The sequence below is a fragment of the Styela clava genome, chromosome 6 (assembly GCF_964204865.1).
Source record: "Styela clava chromosome 6, kaStyClav1.hap1.2, whole genome shotgun sequence".
In the NCBI taxonomy this organism is placed as follows: domain Eukaryota; kingdom Metazoa; phylum Chordata; class Ascidiacea; order Stolidobranchia; family Styelidae; genus Styela; species Styela clava.
The window spans coordinates 5,966,013-5,986,372 of NC_135255.1; the positions used below are offsets into that span (position 1 = coordinate 5,966,013).

At 36.1% G+C, this 20,360-nt stretch overlaps 1 protein-coding gene and 1 long non-coding RNA gene across 11 annotated transcripts; one reads left to right on the forward strand and one right to left on the reverse strand.

Moving 5' to 3' along the window:
- The first annotated feature begins 99 nt into the window (after positions 1 to 99).
- Positions 100 to 10,908, forward strand: LOC120331173 (uncharacterized). Of its 10 annotated transcripts, none has more exons than XM_078113692.1 (14): positions 100 to 323; positions 1,195 to 1,269; positions 1,643 to 1,707; positions 1,837 to 1,890; positions 2,054 to 2,260; positions 2,943 to 3,014; positions 3,095 to 3,196; positions 3,268 to 3,354; positions 4,032 to 4,326; positions 5,136 to 5,216; positions 5,970 to 6,142; positions 6,341 to 7,231; positions 8,759 to 9,209; positions 9,536 to 10,908. In XM_078113692.1, the coding sequence occupies exons 1-14, from the start codon at positions 224 to 226 to the stop codon at positions 9,796 to 9,798; spliced, it is 2,916 nt and encodes a 971-aa protein (XP_077969818.1). In that variant the 5' UTR covers positions 100 to 223; the 3' UTR covers positions 9,799 to 10,908. The 10 variants fall into 10 exon arrangements, with proteins under 10 accessions (XP_077969818.1, XP_077969819.1, XP_077969820.1 ...); XM_078113693.1 differs by having other exon boundaries at positions 5,139 to 5,216; XM_078113694.1 differs by having other exon boundaries at positions 3,268 to 3,345.
- Positions 3,361 to 16,812, reverse strand: LOC144424393 (uncharacterized). The gene is made up of 3 exons (XR_013476686.1): positions 16,710 to 16,812; positions 16,046 to 16,203; positions 3,361 to 3,649 (listed from the first exon to the last, which is right to left on the reverse strand). It is a non-coding gene; the product is annotated as an uncharacterized LOC144424393 (long non-coding RNA).
- Between the last annotated feature and the right edge of the window lie 3,548 nt (positions 16,813 to 20,360).

Consider the following 20,360-nt stretch of genomic DNA (forward strand, 5'->3'; position numbering starts at 1 on the left):
GTGTAAGCAAGAATTTGACAAAAATACCCTAAACTTGTTTCCCTTATTATCAATATTCCAACTCTTCTAGTCTAACTAAAAAATTATACTGTAGTATATGTTTATACTTGTTTCTAGATAATGATCTAGTAAGATCAAATATCATAACAATATATTAAACGACTTGGCAAATAGTTGAGTATCGATTTCTACAATACCTTTGTATAGTCTGTGAATAACAAATATGGAACCAGGAATAATTGCTGCAATTGTGATATTGTCTGTCGAACTTATTATCATCATCGTTGTTCTGATTTATTTGTTTTCAAGAAAAAAACCTCCAGGTAATTTTATTAATTTGGTGATTTCCGTGTATATTTCGAGCACAGATTTGGAGTGATTAAAACAATTTCGTTAATAAAAAATTTCCGCTTTTTTTCAAGTAGCAATTTACATTATGTTTAATTGCAGGTGTGTATATTTAAAAATATTTTCTTTCTATAGGAATGAGTGCAAAGAGCTAGGTTTTAATAAAAACAAATTGAGCTCAAACAGCCTTTGCTTTATATTGTTCGAAAGTAGATAAGAACATTGTAGATTATAAAACAAAATGCAATATATATCCACCGAGCTAACCCCAAAGCGTCAGCTACCACTGACGTACATTTTTGCCGTTTATCCGGTATTCGATGATGAAATTTTATTACGTTTACTTAACCGCATAAACAATTCCACGTTACGCTGGAGGCATTTACCTGTTCAGTTTCTACAGGCTGATCTGATTCAATTACAGGTTAGGCCAGTATCCGTAGGCCACAACGTTCATTATAACACGAATATGGAAAATAATTATCAAACTAGTATAATTGATTTTCAGTGGAAATGTTCAAGTTTTCAAACTCATTTGTGAGAAATTTATATTCATTTCCTTGACTGAGACATTTTTATGCATATTTTCTCAAAGCCTTGTGGTACGCGCGCTCCTAGAATATAAAAATAAGAACAGTTGATAAAATTCACAATATATGGTTAATCCAACATTAAGTAGTCGCCACTTATTCATCCTAATTTGTTTTAACTTTCCCTGTTTTTGAGAATGATTATTAGACACTAACAACAGAATATATAGTGTATTGTGGAAATTTCAATGTCCCTGTTGTATTGAATTTCTCGATGTCTTGTTTAACCATTAATTTATGATATTCTAATGAACAGCTACCGAAACACCGAAAGACAAGGCCACTGTAGAAGCAGGAAAATTCAATAAAGATGAATCACCAGAAAAGAAAAGTGAGGCGGAGTTATAACTCAAATAAAATTTGAATATAAAAATAATATCATTTTGTTGTGATGAGTAAGCGGGAGTTTGTGATATTTTGAACTCAACCGTGATAAAATTTTTATTTTTTTGATGGCATTTTTTATTGAACAAACAATATCTGAAATATTATAATATGTTTTGATTATGTTAAACAAACCTCAAGACGAGATCAGATGTGTAAAAAGTTTTTATATCTTCATTATGAAATGCACTTTCGAATCCACCCTGAATAGTGTAATAGTTTGTGAAAATGTAACAAAGTCCGATTATTTGAGTAAATTACCATTTAGATTTTGTAGGTTTATTCAAATAAAAATGGTTCATGGTTAAAAATTTGTTCAGAGGAAATTCCAATGGAAACCAAAGTCGTCGATGAAAATGAGGAAAAGAAGGAAGACGTTAAAAAGGTTTGTTCACTAAAAATATATATATGATCTCTGATTAGAATATTATTTCTTATTCAATCCTATTATATTCTTAAATTTAAATGAGCCTATTATCTGCTATTCACATTTCAATATCCAATATTATCGCAGGAGGAGCCTTCACCAATTTCTGAAAAGAAATCAGAACCTGTCTTGAACAAAATGGTATGCAATCTGTCTGAATGCCAATACTTCTATTCACACTTATTTATTCCAATTACTTTTCTCACTTTGAAACAACTTTTTATGGATGGGTTTGCAACCTTCAGCGACAATACTGTTGCCAACAACTAGTTTTATTAATCGTTTGTATCATTATTTACACCAGGGGTGGGTAACATACGGCCCGCGACGAGATTTTGACCGGCCCGCTGACTGTATCCAACCACACTCTGTAATGTGGCCCGACGCATCATTCATGAAAGTTGCCGATCGCTCTACTCTCACCGCACTGTCAGTGCGAGCTGGTGAAATAAACAATTGCCTTAGTGAACAAACAATTGCGTTAGCACACTTGTTAAACAAACAATATAAGGTCAGAGCAGAGAGCGTTGTAAACATTCCCCACTACTGTTATCAGTTATATTTGGAACCTAAATACAAAAAGATTTCAGAAATTAGATTTCATATTAAGTTTTATTAACCATGGAATGTCCCAAGAAACGTAAAGTTGACAGAGAGTGTCGAGCATTTAATTAACAAAGATTGGATACCAAAGTATTTTTTTGTAATAATCCGGCCCGCCGAGGGCTTTATTTTTTCACATCTGGCCCGCCGACTAGAGAAGTTGCCCACCCCTGATTTACACCCTCAAACGATGTTCTCTGCACTACAATGCGACTGGCAATTGACATAGGCCGAGTTCATCGAACTGTCCTAATGTCACCACATTGTTAAACGCAGTTGCTCAATTCCAAACTCTACCTAATTCTAATGATATTTTGCAAATTTCCAAGAGCCATTCGTAATTTATAACTCACAACGCATTTGTAATGATCAATTTCTACGATGTCAATACATCAAAGCACTTGACTCTATCAATGATCAACATAATTCATGTAACTTATGTCTAACGACATGGAGGTGTTTTTGACAGAAATTTTACTAGTTTTAAATTCTGAAAACATTTTGTAACCCCACTTCAGTTGCATAACATTTGAATGAAATTACAATTGACACTGCTGTATTTGAAAATATAAGTATAATAATTTTAAAAGGACACTTCTGACTCAAGCTCCACATTCGAATCTTCCAGCAGCGAGGAATCAGAATCCGAACCTGAAAAAACGGTATTAACTAGATCTGTTACATGAATAACACAACTCACCTCATGTATACAATTGTATTTTAAAATTTTGCATCTGTGTAGGAACATAAATCAAAACCGGAAGACAAACCGAAGTCGGACTCCGAATCTGACTCAGATGATTCAAAATCTTCTACCCAAGTGATTCCAGTGGTATCTGGACTGGTATGCCTTTTGTGAATCAATTTCTGATCTTCTCTATTTGGAATGAAATTGACCACGTTATTCTGTAATAGGTTTCAACAGTCCCACCTGATGGAGAGAACAATTGTGATAAAATTGAACAGGATGTCATTGGGCCAAATACAGATCCCGTAAAAGAAGTTTGTCGATCTCGTATTTGGGGTGACTAACCCACGTGCTATTTTAGACTAGTTGATTGCATCTGCTTCTGTCCAAATCTATAACTCTTTATTCTCTTGCAATATTTGTTTTTCCACGACAATGAACACTCTGTTATAGTTCAGTTGATAAACCACTAATCCATCTTTGCTTGGCGGCTCGAAGTTCAACTAACAGCTTGCTTGCTTCTATTTGTCGCTGCATTGTTGGTAACAGAAATCAGTGCTTGTAATTCTGCTTAACATGTTTGCTTCATCAACTTGCGCTTGAACGTTTCTGAAAAATAGTTTTAAGGTTCAAATCCAGTCACTGTTCAATTACTATATTACTAATCTTGCTGTGTTGCTATATTGGACAACACGAAGCTCAACTAAAAGCTTGCTTGCGTTGGTCGCTGCATTATTGCTAACAGAAATCGTTATTTTTTATCGACTTGACATGCTTCTTCATCAACATTCTTTTGAACGTTTTTACTCAACAGACCATACGATTCAAGAGTCTTGCTGCACACTAACACAAATGTATTTCTGTGACGTTTCGTCTGACCGGGGTCAGACTTCTTCAGACAGGCATTTGATCGTTACTCGAGTTGTGATTTTAGTCAACTTCAATCAGATACATCGGCTCACAAGCAATTAACAAAGTTATTTCATTTTAGACAAAAGAAAAAAATGTGGAATCGGCAGCACCTTCATCTGATGAGGGTGTAGGTGATATAGAGAAACGTCCCATGACGTCGTCTGACACGTCAAGCAGTAGTAGCAGCTCGGAAAGTGAAACAGAAATGGAAGTGAAAAAGGAAAATGAATCTGATAACGAGAAAGAAGAAACGATGCAGAAAGAAAATCATTCATCCTCTTCGTCGAGTTCGTCTTCTTCCAGTGAAAGCGACAATGAAATAATCCCGACGCCTGATAAACCAGCACCTGTCGCAATAATACCTCTACAAAGAGGTAATACATGCAACAATTATATCCTTTTTCCCTAGTGTCGAGTTTAATTCCAGGACTAGAACTATAAGCCGTTTTAAAAGGCTTGTGAAACTAAAAAGACAATTCTTTTCTTAAAGAAGCTCATCTTGCAAAGTCTCCGTAAATCACCCCTTATAATAAAGAAATAATAATACTGGAGAAAAATTAAATGCAGAATAGGAATTCTTTCGTTTCTTTTTACAACTGTGTGTCTTCAATGAGTTATAAACTCAATTGGATGCAGTTAGATGAATTCAAAGGTTCGGTGCTGTTTTACGTGGGTTTCAAAGCTCAGTTTAGCCAACTAATAATAATAATAATATATAACCGTATTTTCTGGACCACGGAGCGCACCGGGAGTTAAGGCACACCTTCAATAAAATGCCTACATTGGGGTTTTGTCCATACATAAGACGCATCTGACTATAATTCGCAACTGGTACTAGTATTAGTTTTGAGTGTATGTAATAATGCATAAAGCACCTGATTCATACATTAGACGTAGCGCCTTAGAACCCGCATAGTCGATTTTGGTTCGTAAAATACAGTAATACAACTATAATTGGAAATATTGTAACATTATTTCTTGGTAATGAAAAAACATTATTTTGTCGGTCACCGTCAACGCGGCTACAAGTAACCATAAATTTTCATCTTATTTTCCAATGTCACACTATCTAATTGACGAAGATGTTGGAGTGGTAATATAGAAGTCTTTGTATGTATATTAATATAAATTTATTTAAAATTGAAAAGAATATGAAATTCAATGATGTATATTTTTGTCACAGCAGAAGCTAATGATTCATCATCCAGTGCAATGCATTCATTGGAAAATGGGATTACTCTTTCCCTTCGTTTGGACAATTTAAGTAAGTATACAGAATACATGTTTTATATATTCACAACTATCCTAGGGGCATAATTATCATCAACGAACCCAGTCAACCAAATAAAGAAATAGAGTCTGTCTACTGTCTCTAAGAGAATAGGATTGGATTTCACTTTTGTATCCCGGGGGGTGAGAGGGCCAATGAGACGGCTTGATCATATACTCGAACATGAACTAATAACTAGTCATAGACTTGATGGTGCAGGAAGCCGTAACCGACAAGCGCTTAATTAAACCACCCTATAGTGGTGTGGAGTCCAGCAATCCTCTCGCACAGAATTATCCCCACCGGATTCGAACCCACGCAGAGTAATCACAGGTGCGGTGGCAAGCGTCTTCCAAACGCCAGCACGATGCGCCATGCCGTCGAATAAATAGTTCAGTGAAAACATACATCTGCAAAGCCATTCATAGAGTTATGCACAGACAGAACATATATATCATTAAATGGGTGTCTGCGGAATGTTGAATCTTACTTCATATGAGTACGCGGACTTTCTATCGAAGTAACATCCTAACCCAGATTTGAGCATGAGTACAACCCAAGTTTTTTATATTCTTGCCAACGATAATTAAACATAATAGAATATAACCATATTTAATGACTTGCTAATGATTATTTGATAAATTAGTATTTCCAAAGTTCAGTAATAGTCGGAAACGCCTCCAAATAACGAGTGTGTTTTTGGTATCTGATATCTGTATAAATCATCTATATATATATGCTTTTCAGATGATAGAAAGTCTTCAAAGACTTCATTATCGACTTCATCATCATCATCCGATTCTTCTTCCTCCTCGTCAGATGAAGAAGGAATTAAAGTCATACGGAAATACGATACTATGCCGAGCAATGGGACCGTCAATGGCGATATTGCTGTTATTTATGATCCTTTACAACACAAGGTACAGTTATGGTTCTTCTTGTATCATAAACATTATGATAAAGAGCAACCGTGCTATCAATGATGCAACATTATTCACTTTCATTATTCTTGAGCATTATTGGCAACAATACCACGTTTTTAGGCATTGAAAAGCAAATCCTTTCCTTACGTTTGTACTATTTCCTCCAACTGAGCATTTGTTTTCCGTTTGCTGCAGGTCGTGAATATGGATAATTTTAGAACCCGGCGATATTCATCGTCTTCTAGTGGATCTGACGTGGATGAAATTGTTCCCAATCACGGAGATGAAGTAGTGGCAGGAATAATCAACGTTACAAAAGGGGAAAAGCTGACAATAAGCAAAGCTATTTCTAAAGGTCTCATCCCTGAGAAAACGGGTATGCTGTTGCTGGAAGCTCAGGCTGCAACTGGCAGTGTCGTCAATCCCAGAACAACAGTAAAGTTGTCGGTTAGCGATGCGGTGGAAAAGGGCGTGGTTGACGCAAAATACAAAGCTACCCTTTCTGCTTGTGAAGGCGCTTACTATGGCTATTTGGATCCGAGAAAAAACGAAAGCGTACCTCTATTTGAAGCGATGCGACGAGGTATATTTCCCCGAGCTCAAGGCATGCGACTTTTGGAAGCTCAGGTTGCGACTGGTGGCATTATTGATCCGTGGACAGGCATACGATACCCGCTTTCTAATGCCTTAGCAAAAGGTTTGATTGACCAAAGTACAGCTAAAGTGCTGAAGAATCCAGAGGAGCATGCTGATTTTTTCGACCCTAATACGAAACAAAGATTAAGTTACGGTAATCTCCTAAGCAAATGTATTCGCGATCTTAATACTGGGTTGAAATTTCTTTACCTGGAAGAAAAACCAACGTCAAACTTTGCTCAGTACCAGCCAGAACTACTGACATTTCGCAGCGCGTTTCGAAGGAAAGTCACGTTACAGGATCTCATTGCAGCCGGTGTTGTGAGTCAAAGAACATTGGATTCTTTCAATACTGGTGACATCAGCAGAGACGATCTTTACGAGAAACTAAAACCTTATTTGGTTGGGGATCTTCCCATTGCTGGAATATACAACCGCTCGACTCACGAGGTAAGTGTACCGGTACAATTTTGTATTTTTGATAAAAACCTCTGATGGTGAAATATTATATATACATGGAACCATTTTTGTTTTATAATAGCCTATCGGGGACTTGTAGTATATATATATATATGTATGAATTTAATGGAATCTCAAATATGAACTTGTGCGTTTAAGAAAACATTCAGTTGAGAAATGTATTTCCCAAGTTTTTCGAAATTTCTATGATTTGCAGCAGCTTAAGTATACGGCAGTCAGTTTTACTGTGTAGTACAGGGGTGGGCAACATACGGCCCGCGGGCCGGATCCGGCCGCAACGAGATTTTGACCGGCCCGCTGACCGTATCCAACAACACCCTGTAATGTGGTCCGACGCATCATTCCTGAAAGTTGCCGATCGCTCTACTCTCAACGCCTTGTTAGTGCGAGCTGGTGAAATAAACAATTGCCTTAGTGAACAAACAATCGCGTTAGCACACTTGTTAAACAAACAATATAAGGTCAAAGCAGAAAGCGTTGTAAACATTCCATAAACATAATCCATATCCACATAAACAGATTTATTATTTTGTCAACCAAAAACAAACAGTCGTCAATACGAAAAAATACATAACACAAATAAAATTGCTTTGGTATTGACTCAGAAAACTATTGGGGAACGGCATTTTTCATTGAGAACTCATTTACACAATAAAAGTTCTATATGCTTTAGATCAGTGGTTCCCAACCGTCGGTCCGTGGACCGGTGCCGGTCCGCGAGGCTTTTTTGCCGGTCCGCGAGGCTTTTTTGCCGGTCCGCGGAAAATTTCATTCTGTTGTTTTTCTACCGTCTCAATCGCTTTACCGAAGCCGAAAAGATGAAGTTACGTTGGTTTATTACGCAATTTCTCTTCCGCCGTCATATTGTTGTTTGATACGCGCGGGATGGCCCGGCGACGTCGGTTCATCGCGAAAGCGCTCCGTCAAATCTCGCAAGATTCAGAAGCCTGGAAATCAGCATGCGTGCTTTTACCGTTTTGCATGCTTTTCTTGAATATTAGGTCGAAGTTACGTTGGTTTATTTATTAGGCAATTTCCCTTCCGCCGTCATATTGGTGTTTGATAAGTGCGGTATTAATGGCCCGGCGACGTCTTGGCGCTGAGTAATCACACTTCTTGCTTTTTCGGTTCCGATCCATCGCAAAAGCGCTCCGTCATATCTCGCACGATTCAGAGAATTGGAAATCAGCATGCGTGCTTTTCCCGCTCTGCATGCTTTTCTTGATTAATCCAAATAAAAGGTTATGAATATTTGTTTAAACCAGAATGTATCAAGATAGACAGTATAATATTCCAGAGCGTCACCATGAGCATTTAATAAAGATTGGATACCGAAGTATTTTTTGTAATCATCCGGCCCGCCGAGTACTTCATTTTCCCACATTTGGCCCGCCGACTAGAGAAGTTGCCGACCCCTGGTGTAGTAGAATACTAATTTTTTAAACATTGTTATTTTGTGATTCAAGTCTATACAAGCAAACTCTTACTTTCTTCTAGGTTCTTTCGATTTGCCAAGCTGTAAGGAGTGGTCTTCTCAGGAAAAGTACTGCTCTTGAACTGCTTGAGGCACAAGCAGCCACGGGAAACATACTTGACCCTAAAACTGGCAAACAGTTATCTGTGAGTCGTGCAATAAGCGTTGGTCTTGTCGACAGTCAGTTTGCATCATCACTAAGAAAAGCGGAGCTAGCGGTATTAGGCTACAAATCAGCAGAGAAAAATTCTACTATTTCATTGTATGAGGCAATGAAAAAAGGGCTTGTTCTTGAAATTCATGCTGTGCGACTCTTGGATGCACAAATAGCGACTGGTGGTCTCATAGATCCGGTAGGCGGATACAGAATTCCGGTATCTGTTGCAGTAAAACGAGGAATGTTGGATCAAAGATTAGCAGACGCTCTCGCTAACCCTACTCCAGAACAGAAAGGATACTATGATCCAAATACAGGTATGTTTCTATATCATGAAGTTACTGAAATGTGACGAAAGTTACATCGCCAGAGGTTTTTGTTCGACTGACATCTAGTGCCAATGAGATTTCATTTTGAAGAAATGATCGATTGCGAGCAATGATGTCAAATATGAAATTGGGGCGTATTAAAAATTGGGAAGTAATTTTCTATGATTAGCGCTTGTTAAATCAAATGCATTCACTCACATTCACTCATTCAAATGCTACACTCACAAACAAATGTAACAATAGAGATCAACTGTAGGACCTATAAATTGGTTTACATAAGACTGAATAAAAAAATACAAATTTTCAATTTTAAGGCGAGAACCTAACTTATGCCGAATTACTACGAAGAACAGTTGTAGACAAAAAGAGGTATGTTGGAATGAGATTGTTACCTTTGAACGATAAAGCGCCAAACATTAGGATAATCAGCAAAGGACCGACAAGAAGCCGTAAGGTCATCATTATGAATCCACATACTAACAAACCAATGAGTCTAAAGAATGCAGTTGCAGCTGGAGTTATCGACAAGGAAACAGCCAGAAGGTTACAGGCTCAACAAGGAACATTCACTACATAATGCCATAAAATGCCCAATTTTATGAGTTAATTAAAAGCAAATTGACATCAGTATACGCTATTTAATTGCAGTTTGTTTTACGGTTTATGGCAGGCTATTTCTAAAAACCTATATCTCTGATGTTGTACATGAGAATGACAAAATCGTTCCAAAATCTAAAATGTTTGCGGATTTCATTGCAATTTAACAAACAGTTTTATTAAAGTTTATTCGATATAAAAGTAAGTACCACTAGGGTACGTAAACTAGGGTGCTAGCGCTCAGTGCAAAAATAACAATGAACAGCAGGAGAAAAATTGCCTAGTGACATATATAATATTTTAAAGTGTAACACAACGTAACAAACGGACAATACTTGAGTCCCAGACTGAAAGATGAATTTATTTATTCCCCATGAGCCACGCCGCCGTCTCCCAATGAATAAACACCATACGCCGATTTGCACTTATATGAGATGGTCTTCCGACACGACTCTTTCTGTCGTGTAAATGTATTACATTGTAAAATAACCCGGCGTTTATGTCACCAATGAAATATTGGTTAAGTAAGGTTTGTTCTATTTTTATTGTAGATTTGATTTATTATTGTGTGTGCTTTTATTTATTGTTCCCTATCGATGATCTTCATTTCTTCGATATATATAAGTATATCTAAATATTGTTTATTAACAAAAATTTTATTTAATCGTTTGGCTATTCAATGAAAACCTACGCCAATTGCGAAAAACAGAATGAATCTCCAAATCCCATGGTCCAGTGGTTGAATTCTTTCTGAGAATAGTTTTGAAGGTATACGTTGCTATGACATTTTTAACCTGTCACACTCCTACAATTCTACTATGAACCAGTTGTATAACCAATACTACTAACAATCGTAACACCAATTCACTATATCAGAAAACGACGTACTTGCTGTACAGAAGTCTGTTTTGTGGAGCGTGGTGTCCAAAATGATAACGGCTGGATTATAAATGTTGACCACCCGACTATAACAACTGTAAATTCAAACATCAAAGTCAATTTCACTTTATTTACAAATTAATCAGAACATGTCATCCCAAAATAGAATCTGGTGCTATTTGTTGATAATAAACTTTTAACTTTAAAATTGTTTCATTCGTACTCTTTTAATACATTGGAGATGTCGTGATACGTGTTGCCGTATATAGAAAACAAGAGAACTGTGCGCATTTTTTATAACCTTGATGACGTCATCGCACACAATAAACGAATCCCTTTTTAGACCACAAAAATTTTTGAAATAAATAAAAGTAATAGCCTTCTAGCGAAAAACGCAATCTTTGACCACTGAAAATTTTAAAGCAATTGGTCTAGTAGTTAATAAGAAAAGCGATTTTTTTCATTACGATGAGAAGAAAAATACCAACAACAATAACATAACGAGATAGCGATTGGAGACCGCCGACTTATCGATCTAGAAGCGTGTATCCTCCGCTCTGACTCAAGAGCGACACCGCGTGACACATCACTAATTAATTGATAACTCGCTAATTATACGACATCGAATTCATCCAAAATCAATAGGGTTCTGGTCCGAGATATTATGAATGCAGATGCGAAATTTGGAGCAAATTCAACCTCACTTTCGTGAGATATCGCGTGCGTCTAACAGACAGACAGACCAGATAGTCAGAGAAATGGAGTTTTTAGTATGAATGCATATCGAGCTCTTCAAGTGCCACCACCTAAGATTTTTAACCGAACTTATAATCTCGCGATAATCAACAGCATATCGTCACGCTAATAACCGAATTGCGTACGTCATTTTTGACGATTTTGAGTTTTTTATAAAGTAGGTATTTTTGTAATGCTGCGCACCTGTCTGTTAACTCAGATTTTATTTTAAGAATTCCGAAACCCATAAAAATGGAGATTTAGTATGACATGCACATTTGTTTTGGGTGCATGCATTGCTGTTTTATTCTTTATATTTAATCTTAGTCTTATTTCGGTGGGTGTGCAGAACGTGTTATATTGATGAAATATATATTTTTAAACATAAAAAATAATGTAATTGAAACTGATTAGCTATTTTGGAGATTAGACATTGTAGATACTGAGAATTACATTCGTTTTTGGAATGTTTAGTTTTCAGGATGCTTCATATTTACCTTGCTTGGTTTACCTTCAACATTCGCTGCTCATGGGGTGAAAGCAGCACCGGATTAATCATTAAACAATATAGGCACGTGATTAGGGCAGCAAGCAAAGAGGGGCACTACAGAAATTTTAGAGCAGAATTATATATAGTTTATCGGTGTTTATTAAAATATTACGAGTTCACCAGACGACTCAAACTTCAAAATGTTTGCTTATTTTTCGTCTTCAAGTATCATATTAACCTTCTTTATTAAAAATAAACACTGAAACTTATTTATTGGACACGAAATGGGCCTATGAGTCGTTTTCTTAAATTGTTGTTGTTTTTTCTTTCTAGTATATATTTACCTTGTTGCTGCATTTTTGTTTTAAAAAAATTCTTTTCTCTTCGACAATTGAACCAATGAACCATTTACGCTATGTGGCGGTTCCACGATTGCATTTCAACGATCTAGTGGTCAGCAAAGTCGGGAGTTTTTTGATAAGGTAGACCAGGGTGGTCCAAACTCTGTCATACTGATACATTCCGTGCGTCTCACAGAACAATTTTAGCGTATATTTGTATCTAATGAAGGAACGTTTTTGAGTTTTTTTTTAGATATTCCAACTGGGGTTGGGATCCCGAGATTCAAACCCTTTTTCTAACGCTTTGTGCCTTTATTTTAGTAAAACACTCCTCTGTTTACAAGCGTCTGCCATGTGACAGTAGTGACGAAACGCAAAGCCGACTTAAAACGCTGCGTTATCCAGTTTTTTTTAGTTAGGCCCCGAAATACCAACTGAGACGGACTTGGTTGGTATTTGACAATGTCACTAAGCTTGCTTACGCTGCAAGTTTTTAAACTACTCAATATAACAATTCGTAATAAAATGAGTGTCGCACGGAAGGTGACATAAGGAAAACACGGCGGAAACGTATTTCCTTGTCCATCACACAGTGTCTGGTTTGATTTCAAGTAATATCTGTCACGAAAGAATATAATTTGAAGCGACATTAAACGCGAAATGCGCAAAATACAACGGTAATTAACTTTAAAATAACTGAAGGCTTTATATATCTTCTTTAAAAGAACGCCACCCATGCAACATGATAATAGTCTGATTAGAACGGTAAACTCTCGTTGTTTATTAAATTTAAAGTAAGTAAACTCGCGATATTTTGATCACTTTTGGGTTTTCTCCGACTTGCGGCCCGCGAGACCTCCTCAAAAGTTTTTGCGGTCCTTCAACCTAGCAACCTTGAACCACTCTGAGGTAGACTACTAGGTACCGGTAAAATTCCAAACTACAGTTGTGACTTGTATCCTTTGGTATTTCGATTCACGTTGAGACTGGAGGCATGAATCTTTATTGTCACACTCCCTCAGGATTAGAGCCCAACCGATATATTGGCCCGATATTGCGTGTTTGCATATATATAATATCGGCAGTAAACGGCCGATATATATATTGGCTATATATAACAGTTAAAAAACCTAAAAATGTTCGTAAAAGTTGTTCTATTTACTGTTGGTTGTGATTATCTTTAATGGATAATACACTTATGTGGTTTATTGTTTTTATAATTGAATTACACATGAGGGGGCACCAAAGTCTTCAGTGCTTAGGGCACCAAAGGGGCTTAATCCGCCCCTGGGTCATAACGTGTCAATGATACTATTATTCTGGGTTCGTTATTGAAAGCTAAATTTAGAATAGCCGATTAACACATAAACACTTGTGGTTAGCATATGATTTAAATCGTGGCATAAAATTATAATCAAGTATGCATGTAAAATATTTCTTTGTCCTTCCCTTTTCCCAAATTCTTCAATCTGTTATATGTAAATGACTGTACGTCTAATAGCATTGTACAAAGGGTCCAACTCGTACTATCCCACATGTCAGATATTTACTAGTTTGGGTAGCTGGCTTTGTTTATAAAAAAAATACCGCCTTCAAATCGATATATTCCTTTAATTATAATATAATTTTGATTGAGAAATACACTATTTTAATAATGTAAACCCACGATTGAAAGACAACATTTCTTCATTATCTGAAACACATAGGCTATTTAGTAAAATACAGTTGCCCAGTGATATTTTTTTTCGGTGAACGTTTAATGAGCTACAACTCTACTCTAACGCAGTCTACATCTCGATTACCAACACCGTCGACAAGGAATATGGTAAGTCATATATATATATAAATGTTCCAGCGACATGCATTATTTGGGTTGGTGGCGAAAGCCGTGTTGCTTTTAAGGAGCTAGAGCCGAGGATCTAGGACCTTTATGGCATTTTACATTTTCTCCTGAATTGTCTTAGTAAACGGGATTTGAATCTTTTAAAATAGGTTACTTGTTATCATGGTTAAAACCACCGAACCTGTTATTAAATGCGTGTGTTACGTTATTTTGAAATTTCTTTGCATCTAAAAAAAAAATATTATCCGTGCCATACGATTTCTTAAAGTATTAAAATTATCACAATTAAAAACTGTAACTTAAAATAATCACGAATAATTCAATCAATCAATCATATCGTTTTTTATTAGCCACCCATGCAGGCAAACGGGCACAACGAAGTGCCGATGATGCATCAGCAACTGTGTTGTCGGTTTATGTATTAGCAACGACCGGAAAGTAAATTTAAATATCAGCCTGTAACAATTTGATGACAACACGGAGGAACCCAGTACGTCTTAATCAACTTCCCTATAGGTGATATCTTTTTACTATATACCAAGCGTGGAGTATACAAGTTTTGATGCATAAATAACGTAAACCATGCTAAATCTATTTTACCTCTGCTCGTGATCACCTTACCTTTCATGTCATAGACAAATTATTTTGACTAACCAAGTAAGAAACCTGCAATTGCTTGGAGTTTTAAAAAAAAAAGATTTTCATCGGCCTTACATATCAAAACACTGTCTATAGGTTTGAGTTATAGAATGTAAAGCCATTTGGTTGCAAGGTCGAAACCATATGAAAAGGTAGAAACCGAGCGATTAAAGAATTGTTGCGAGTCTTAAGTAAATATAAAATAAGCCGTGCCGGAATGTTGAAATAAAACGTTTGTTGTTGCAGAAACTCAGTAAAATTATAAGATAATCCAAAGAAATTATTTTAAAGTGCATAAGGAAGTGAGAACAGATACGAAATTATAAGTCGCAAAAGACATTCCAGGTCAGTGCGTAGATTGAGGTTATCTTGAAAGAATATGATGAATAAACAAACAAACATATTGGTTTATAAATGATTTTGAGGTAGAGATAGAAGGTTCTGCTGCCAAATACACACCGTTCGAGTAAATTTGTTATTTCGTCCACCTTAATGCTTATTACGGATAGTTTTATTGTCCGATTCGGAATCAGAGTTTAATTTTTAGTTTCAAACCATTTTCAATTTACCCGAATTCAGATTTTTGAGCATCAGTCTATTGAAAGTCCATACCAGTCCATACCTTTTTCAAAGATTTGTGTCTTTATGTGTTTTAATGGATAATTAGGATTATGATATACTGGTACACAGAAGGTGAAGTTTAAATATGTTTTGACATATACATATATACTAATTAACTTATGCAGAGTTTATATTTATAGAGTACTAACATATAAAAAATACCTAGTCGGTACCTTCAACACTTTATTACCGTTTATGTCTTTCGCATGTTGAATGTAGCTGCGTAGTGACTAATAATCACCTTATGTTATGACTACCTAACATTTCCTTATACTCGACAGCAAAGTATATATAGAGTATATTAGCAAATAACTTTGAAAAGTTTGCGAAGAATGAAGAAAATGTTCAGTAACTTTATATATTTTGCTTATCGAAATTCACCTATAATTTAAAAACTACGTAAATGCAAATTATAGGGAAATTCGTGGTTATATAAAAAAGTGTGTCATCAGTGACCTCTTAGCTCATATTGTTTCAAAATATATCGGTCGAAAGTTAAATTTGGTCAAGCATTCATCTGATGCATACAGCATTGGGTGATGTAAGATGTTCATTTATATACCCGTTCTTAGTGGTACTTTAGGACACAGAGAGCAGTTTAAAATTAGGCTGTACATCAATACGTCTAATTACTAAAATATGTTAAAATGGAATCTATTACATCTATACAAAAACAAACCCGTGTGGTCTCCAATCGTGATGGTAGTATACATTCAAAAATCGGAAGCTTTAGAAAAATACGACTTCAAAGACAGAAAATGTCGTTCAAAGAAGAACCGGAATCCGAAAGTCAAAACTTTTCATTTCCTTCTGCTATATATGAAGAACGAAACGCAACTGAAAGACATAGATACCAAACGGAATTATATGGCCATGGAAGGTTAGATTTTTTGCAAACATCTTTCTCTTATTCGATATATCTGGCCTTACTTTGTTTTAACGTCACATTTCAATATCCAAAAACGCCTAAAAGTTCTCCTGGTTTAAGTCTAGTATGAATAAGTAGTATGTCGTCATTAAAATTATTGTGGGGCACATCCGGACAGACCCTGGGGCACAATGGGTCAGTCTGTCAAAATTCAACGAAGTATGCCCTAAAATATAAGCAATTAATCAGCCTAATCGTCTAAAGAACAGGAAGACTTCAAATTTCAAATTTGAAGATTTAATAATTTTAAAATCAATGTTCAACTGAAATAGTTCAGATATTTTGACAAAAAAATTCGCAAACAAATTTGATTATTTTCTTTCTCGAGTCTAAATCTGGAAATAATATTGATTCTCGAATATATTCCATATTGGGCCATGGGTCGAAAAAAATCATAATCTTACACAAAACCTACCGCATCTCCAGGTCTCTGAGCACTTATTGTATCGAACACTCTCGAATTGTGCCCTGTAGGGCATGTCCCACTGAACCCTGGTCCATTGTTCCCCATAGGAAACAAATATTTTCAGACCATCCCACGGCGAATATTCGGAAGGCACATCCACTCGCCAACGTTAGGAATATTTTACAGTGGACTAAAGCTGAAAAATATCAGACGGTGATTTATCATGTTGGAAAAGCTAAAGTAGAAAAAAAAACTGGAACGGTGAAATTTTAGTTTCAACCTCCCAAAACAAATTTCACCTCATAACTTGCGCCGCCGCCGACGATAATTACTTTTTTGTTCTCGTGCGGAATTGTGAGTTCAGTATGGAAAACGAGTTAGTATATTATAATCATCGGCGACGAGATGCTAAAAATAGTTAATAAAGGGGTGAATGGCAACCAAAATTTCTTGATTGAAAAGCGGTATTATAAAATATTAAAACCAAAACGGAAGATAATATGATAAGTTTACAACGCTTTTTTAGATATTTTAAATCACAAACTTTGATGTTATGTTAGGTTATCTATGAAGTTATATCATGCGAGTTACCTAAATCGATTCGATTGTGCGCTCGATGTACCTTTTTATCCATTCTGAAACTACCGATAAAGCCAAATGCGACTTTTTTCAGTCGCGATGCGATGCAATATAAGTTTATTAAACAATTTGTTATTGCGAACAAAATACATTTGTTGTTTCTCATTTGATGTCGGCGGATTGGCGTGGTAATTCTGGTTTGTAATGATTTTATATTGCTGTAAGTCAACGCATCCGCAGGTTCCATTATACACAATGAAGCCAATAAACAAGGCATTTGAAGATGCAGGCATCGGTCAAGGATTGCGTAATTGTAAATTGTACTCATTGATATTTAAACCCCCTTTGAGATAACAACTCAAATTTGATAAATCTCCAGATCGCAAAAATATGATTCCAATCTATTTATAGTTGGCAGTTTGGCACTTATTTTATGTTATTTTAGAATAGTAATAGTATTCCTCATTTCATTAATCGTAATCTTGACTCAAAGACAAGTAACGATAAACACAATTAAATTATTATGACAAGACAGTTTAAATGCTCGCATCGGCCATGGATGGAAACTCGTTATCCACTGACAAAGTTTTTTTTAACGAGTGGCCGAATCGCGAATAATAGTGCCTGGTAATTTCCAATTCCAATTTTGTACTCTTCCCTCTTCCTTTTAAAAATCCTGACCTCGCTTCTGCTTATAGATCATGTCATACTTAAATCACCGCCTCGTTGCCATATTACGACGCTGCTGGTGTCAGATTTTATTAATGGTGTATTCGCTTCTTTGAACAGTTACAGAATAGTCGAATCCGTATTTTGACAAGTGATAGAGTAGCTCGCGGAGCCCCTAGGTTCGTCTCACGGAGCCCTGGGGCTCCGTATGGAGCACTTTGAGAAACTATGTCTTACAGGACCCGATATTTAACCTAGAACTTTGCTGTTTACTTATAGTAAGACACTTTCTAGTTCATTTCGCACACTTTCCTCAGTGTTCCTCAAAAATCCCTCATTTCTTGAAAACTTAGCCGACATTTCGTAAACCAAAAGTCCTGGATAATTAAATAGAATCAAATTCTTGAAAATAAATTTTCGTGGTAACCTACCTTCAAAATAGATAGTAAATATGGAAAGTATTTTAAACAAAGTATATCAAACGAACAATAAAATGGGTGACTCAAAAGTATTTACGGTAGATATGTTTCGGATTGTGATATAACGAATCACCGATAATATGTAAAGCATTAATAAGCGTTCCTGCGGCATTGCGACAAATTTTGTTACTTCGTCCGAGTGCCCGACTTTCATTTGATGGCTTTTGACTTATTCCCACTTCCACAATGAAGCGATCGAATAAGACCATACAAAAGTTTAAAATAATGCGTTCCAGGCCTGCCGAAATCTACGTTACTATTCTAAAAGAAACATTCTATTATAATCTATGTCTGAATATTTATTTGCTACATTGTTCTATAATAAAATGAGTAGATAATTATAAGTCCTAAGAACCGCCAGATAGATAATAAAATATTTGCGTCGTTGCATTATTTCGTTGAGAAGTCGTAAGCACTCATAACATCTGAGCATTGACAATTATTTAGAGTCGATGTCACGTTCAAATCAATCAAAGTATTCCTAATGTCATAAAGGTAGTTTTCCGATGGATATGGGGTTGGTGTGTACACTTCGATCCTCTGAATCCCTACGATATGTTGACTATGTCATTTTTTACATTGTATTTTAAAATAAGCTTAAACCATATGGAGAACCACGGCCTCTCGTCCGGTTACCATTCCATGTCGGGTATGGGATTAGTTAGTTATTTGTCTTCGGTGCCATGGACCTGATGGTGGAGGATAGGGATTTGTTCAAAGAGAATTGTTTTAAAACAATTGTTTAAAATCAAGTTTTTTTTGCCTGTTTTGTTCAAAATGGATGTACTATTTGATTTTTTTGTATTAAATAGGTTGAAAGAAAATGGATGTAAAACTTGTCAAGCGCTTCTTATTTGCAATGAATCCTTCGAAACGCCGCAAATATCGATAACGGCTCATACACACCTTCTCAAGCTGTAGTTCAGTGCGACCGCAAACGTGGTTGGCGAAGTAAGACGTAACCGATAAGTTATTACGTGAGCGACCCTACGACAAAACTACCTTCTCAAGCTGTAGTTCAGTGCGACCGCAAACGTGGTTGGCGAAGTAAGACGTAACCGATAAGTTATTACGTGAGCGACCCTACGACAAAACTACTTTGCGAAAATTGAAATGTAATTTCAGTTTGTATAACTTTGAAGACTCTATCACTTCAACCTTAAGAACAAAGTATGCAAAGCATAAATTAACCGAACAGGATTAATTAACCGTAATAATGCCTTTATTTTATGAGAAAAATGTCAATACATAAACTCGAAATCCTTATTATGGCGTCATAAAAGATTAGTTGTAGCGTCTTTGCATTATAGGACTCTTACAATTAGCATAGTCTAGGCCAGGGCTACTCAACTGACGGACCGCGTTCCGATAGAGGACACTTCGGGTATTCGATTCGGACCGCGCATAATTCTTCATTTTGAATCATTGGCCCAACTTTTAAATTTTTCTTTATAGATTTCAAAATATATATGAAAAGAACTATAACGCCATTACAAACAATTTTGATTAGCTAATAATCATTAGTCGGTCTAGGAATTGCGTGTTTAAAGATGCCGAAATATAATTTCTGGAAAGTCCGGACTCAAATATTTTTGAAGTTTTGTATGCGGACCTTCGGTAAAAATAGTTGAGCTAGCGCGTCTCATCGTTTAAATCAGTAGATTGCCGCCGATGTAAGTTTATTCTCCATTATCGTAACGCACTCGCTTTGCCGAAGGCTGCCTTTGACACAATTAATTTTGTAGTAGGCTCGTGAGCTAAGTTTCATGATTTTTCTTTTCAAAACGTCTCTCTGGCATCTCGGATAAACATTCCGGTTAAAATCTTATGACTTTGGTGTAGATACCATCGTGGCAATGAATGTAAGCAATAAAAATAAAAGTCAAAACAAGATTTTTTACTTTCATTTTTAAAATTATAATTCCGGCAGCGT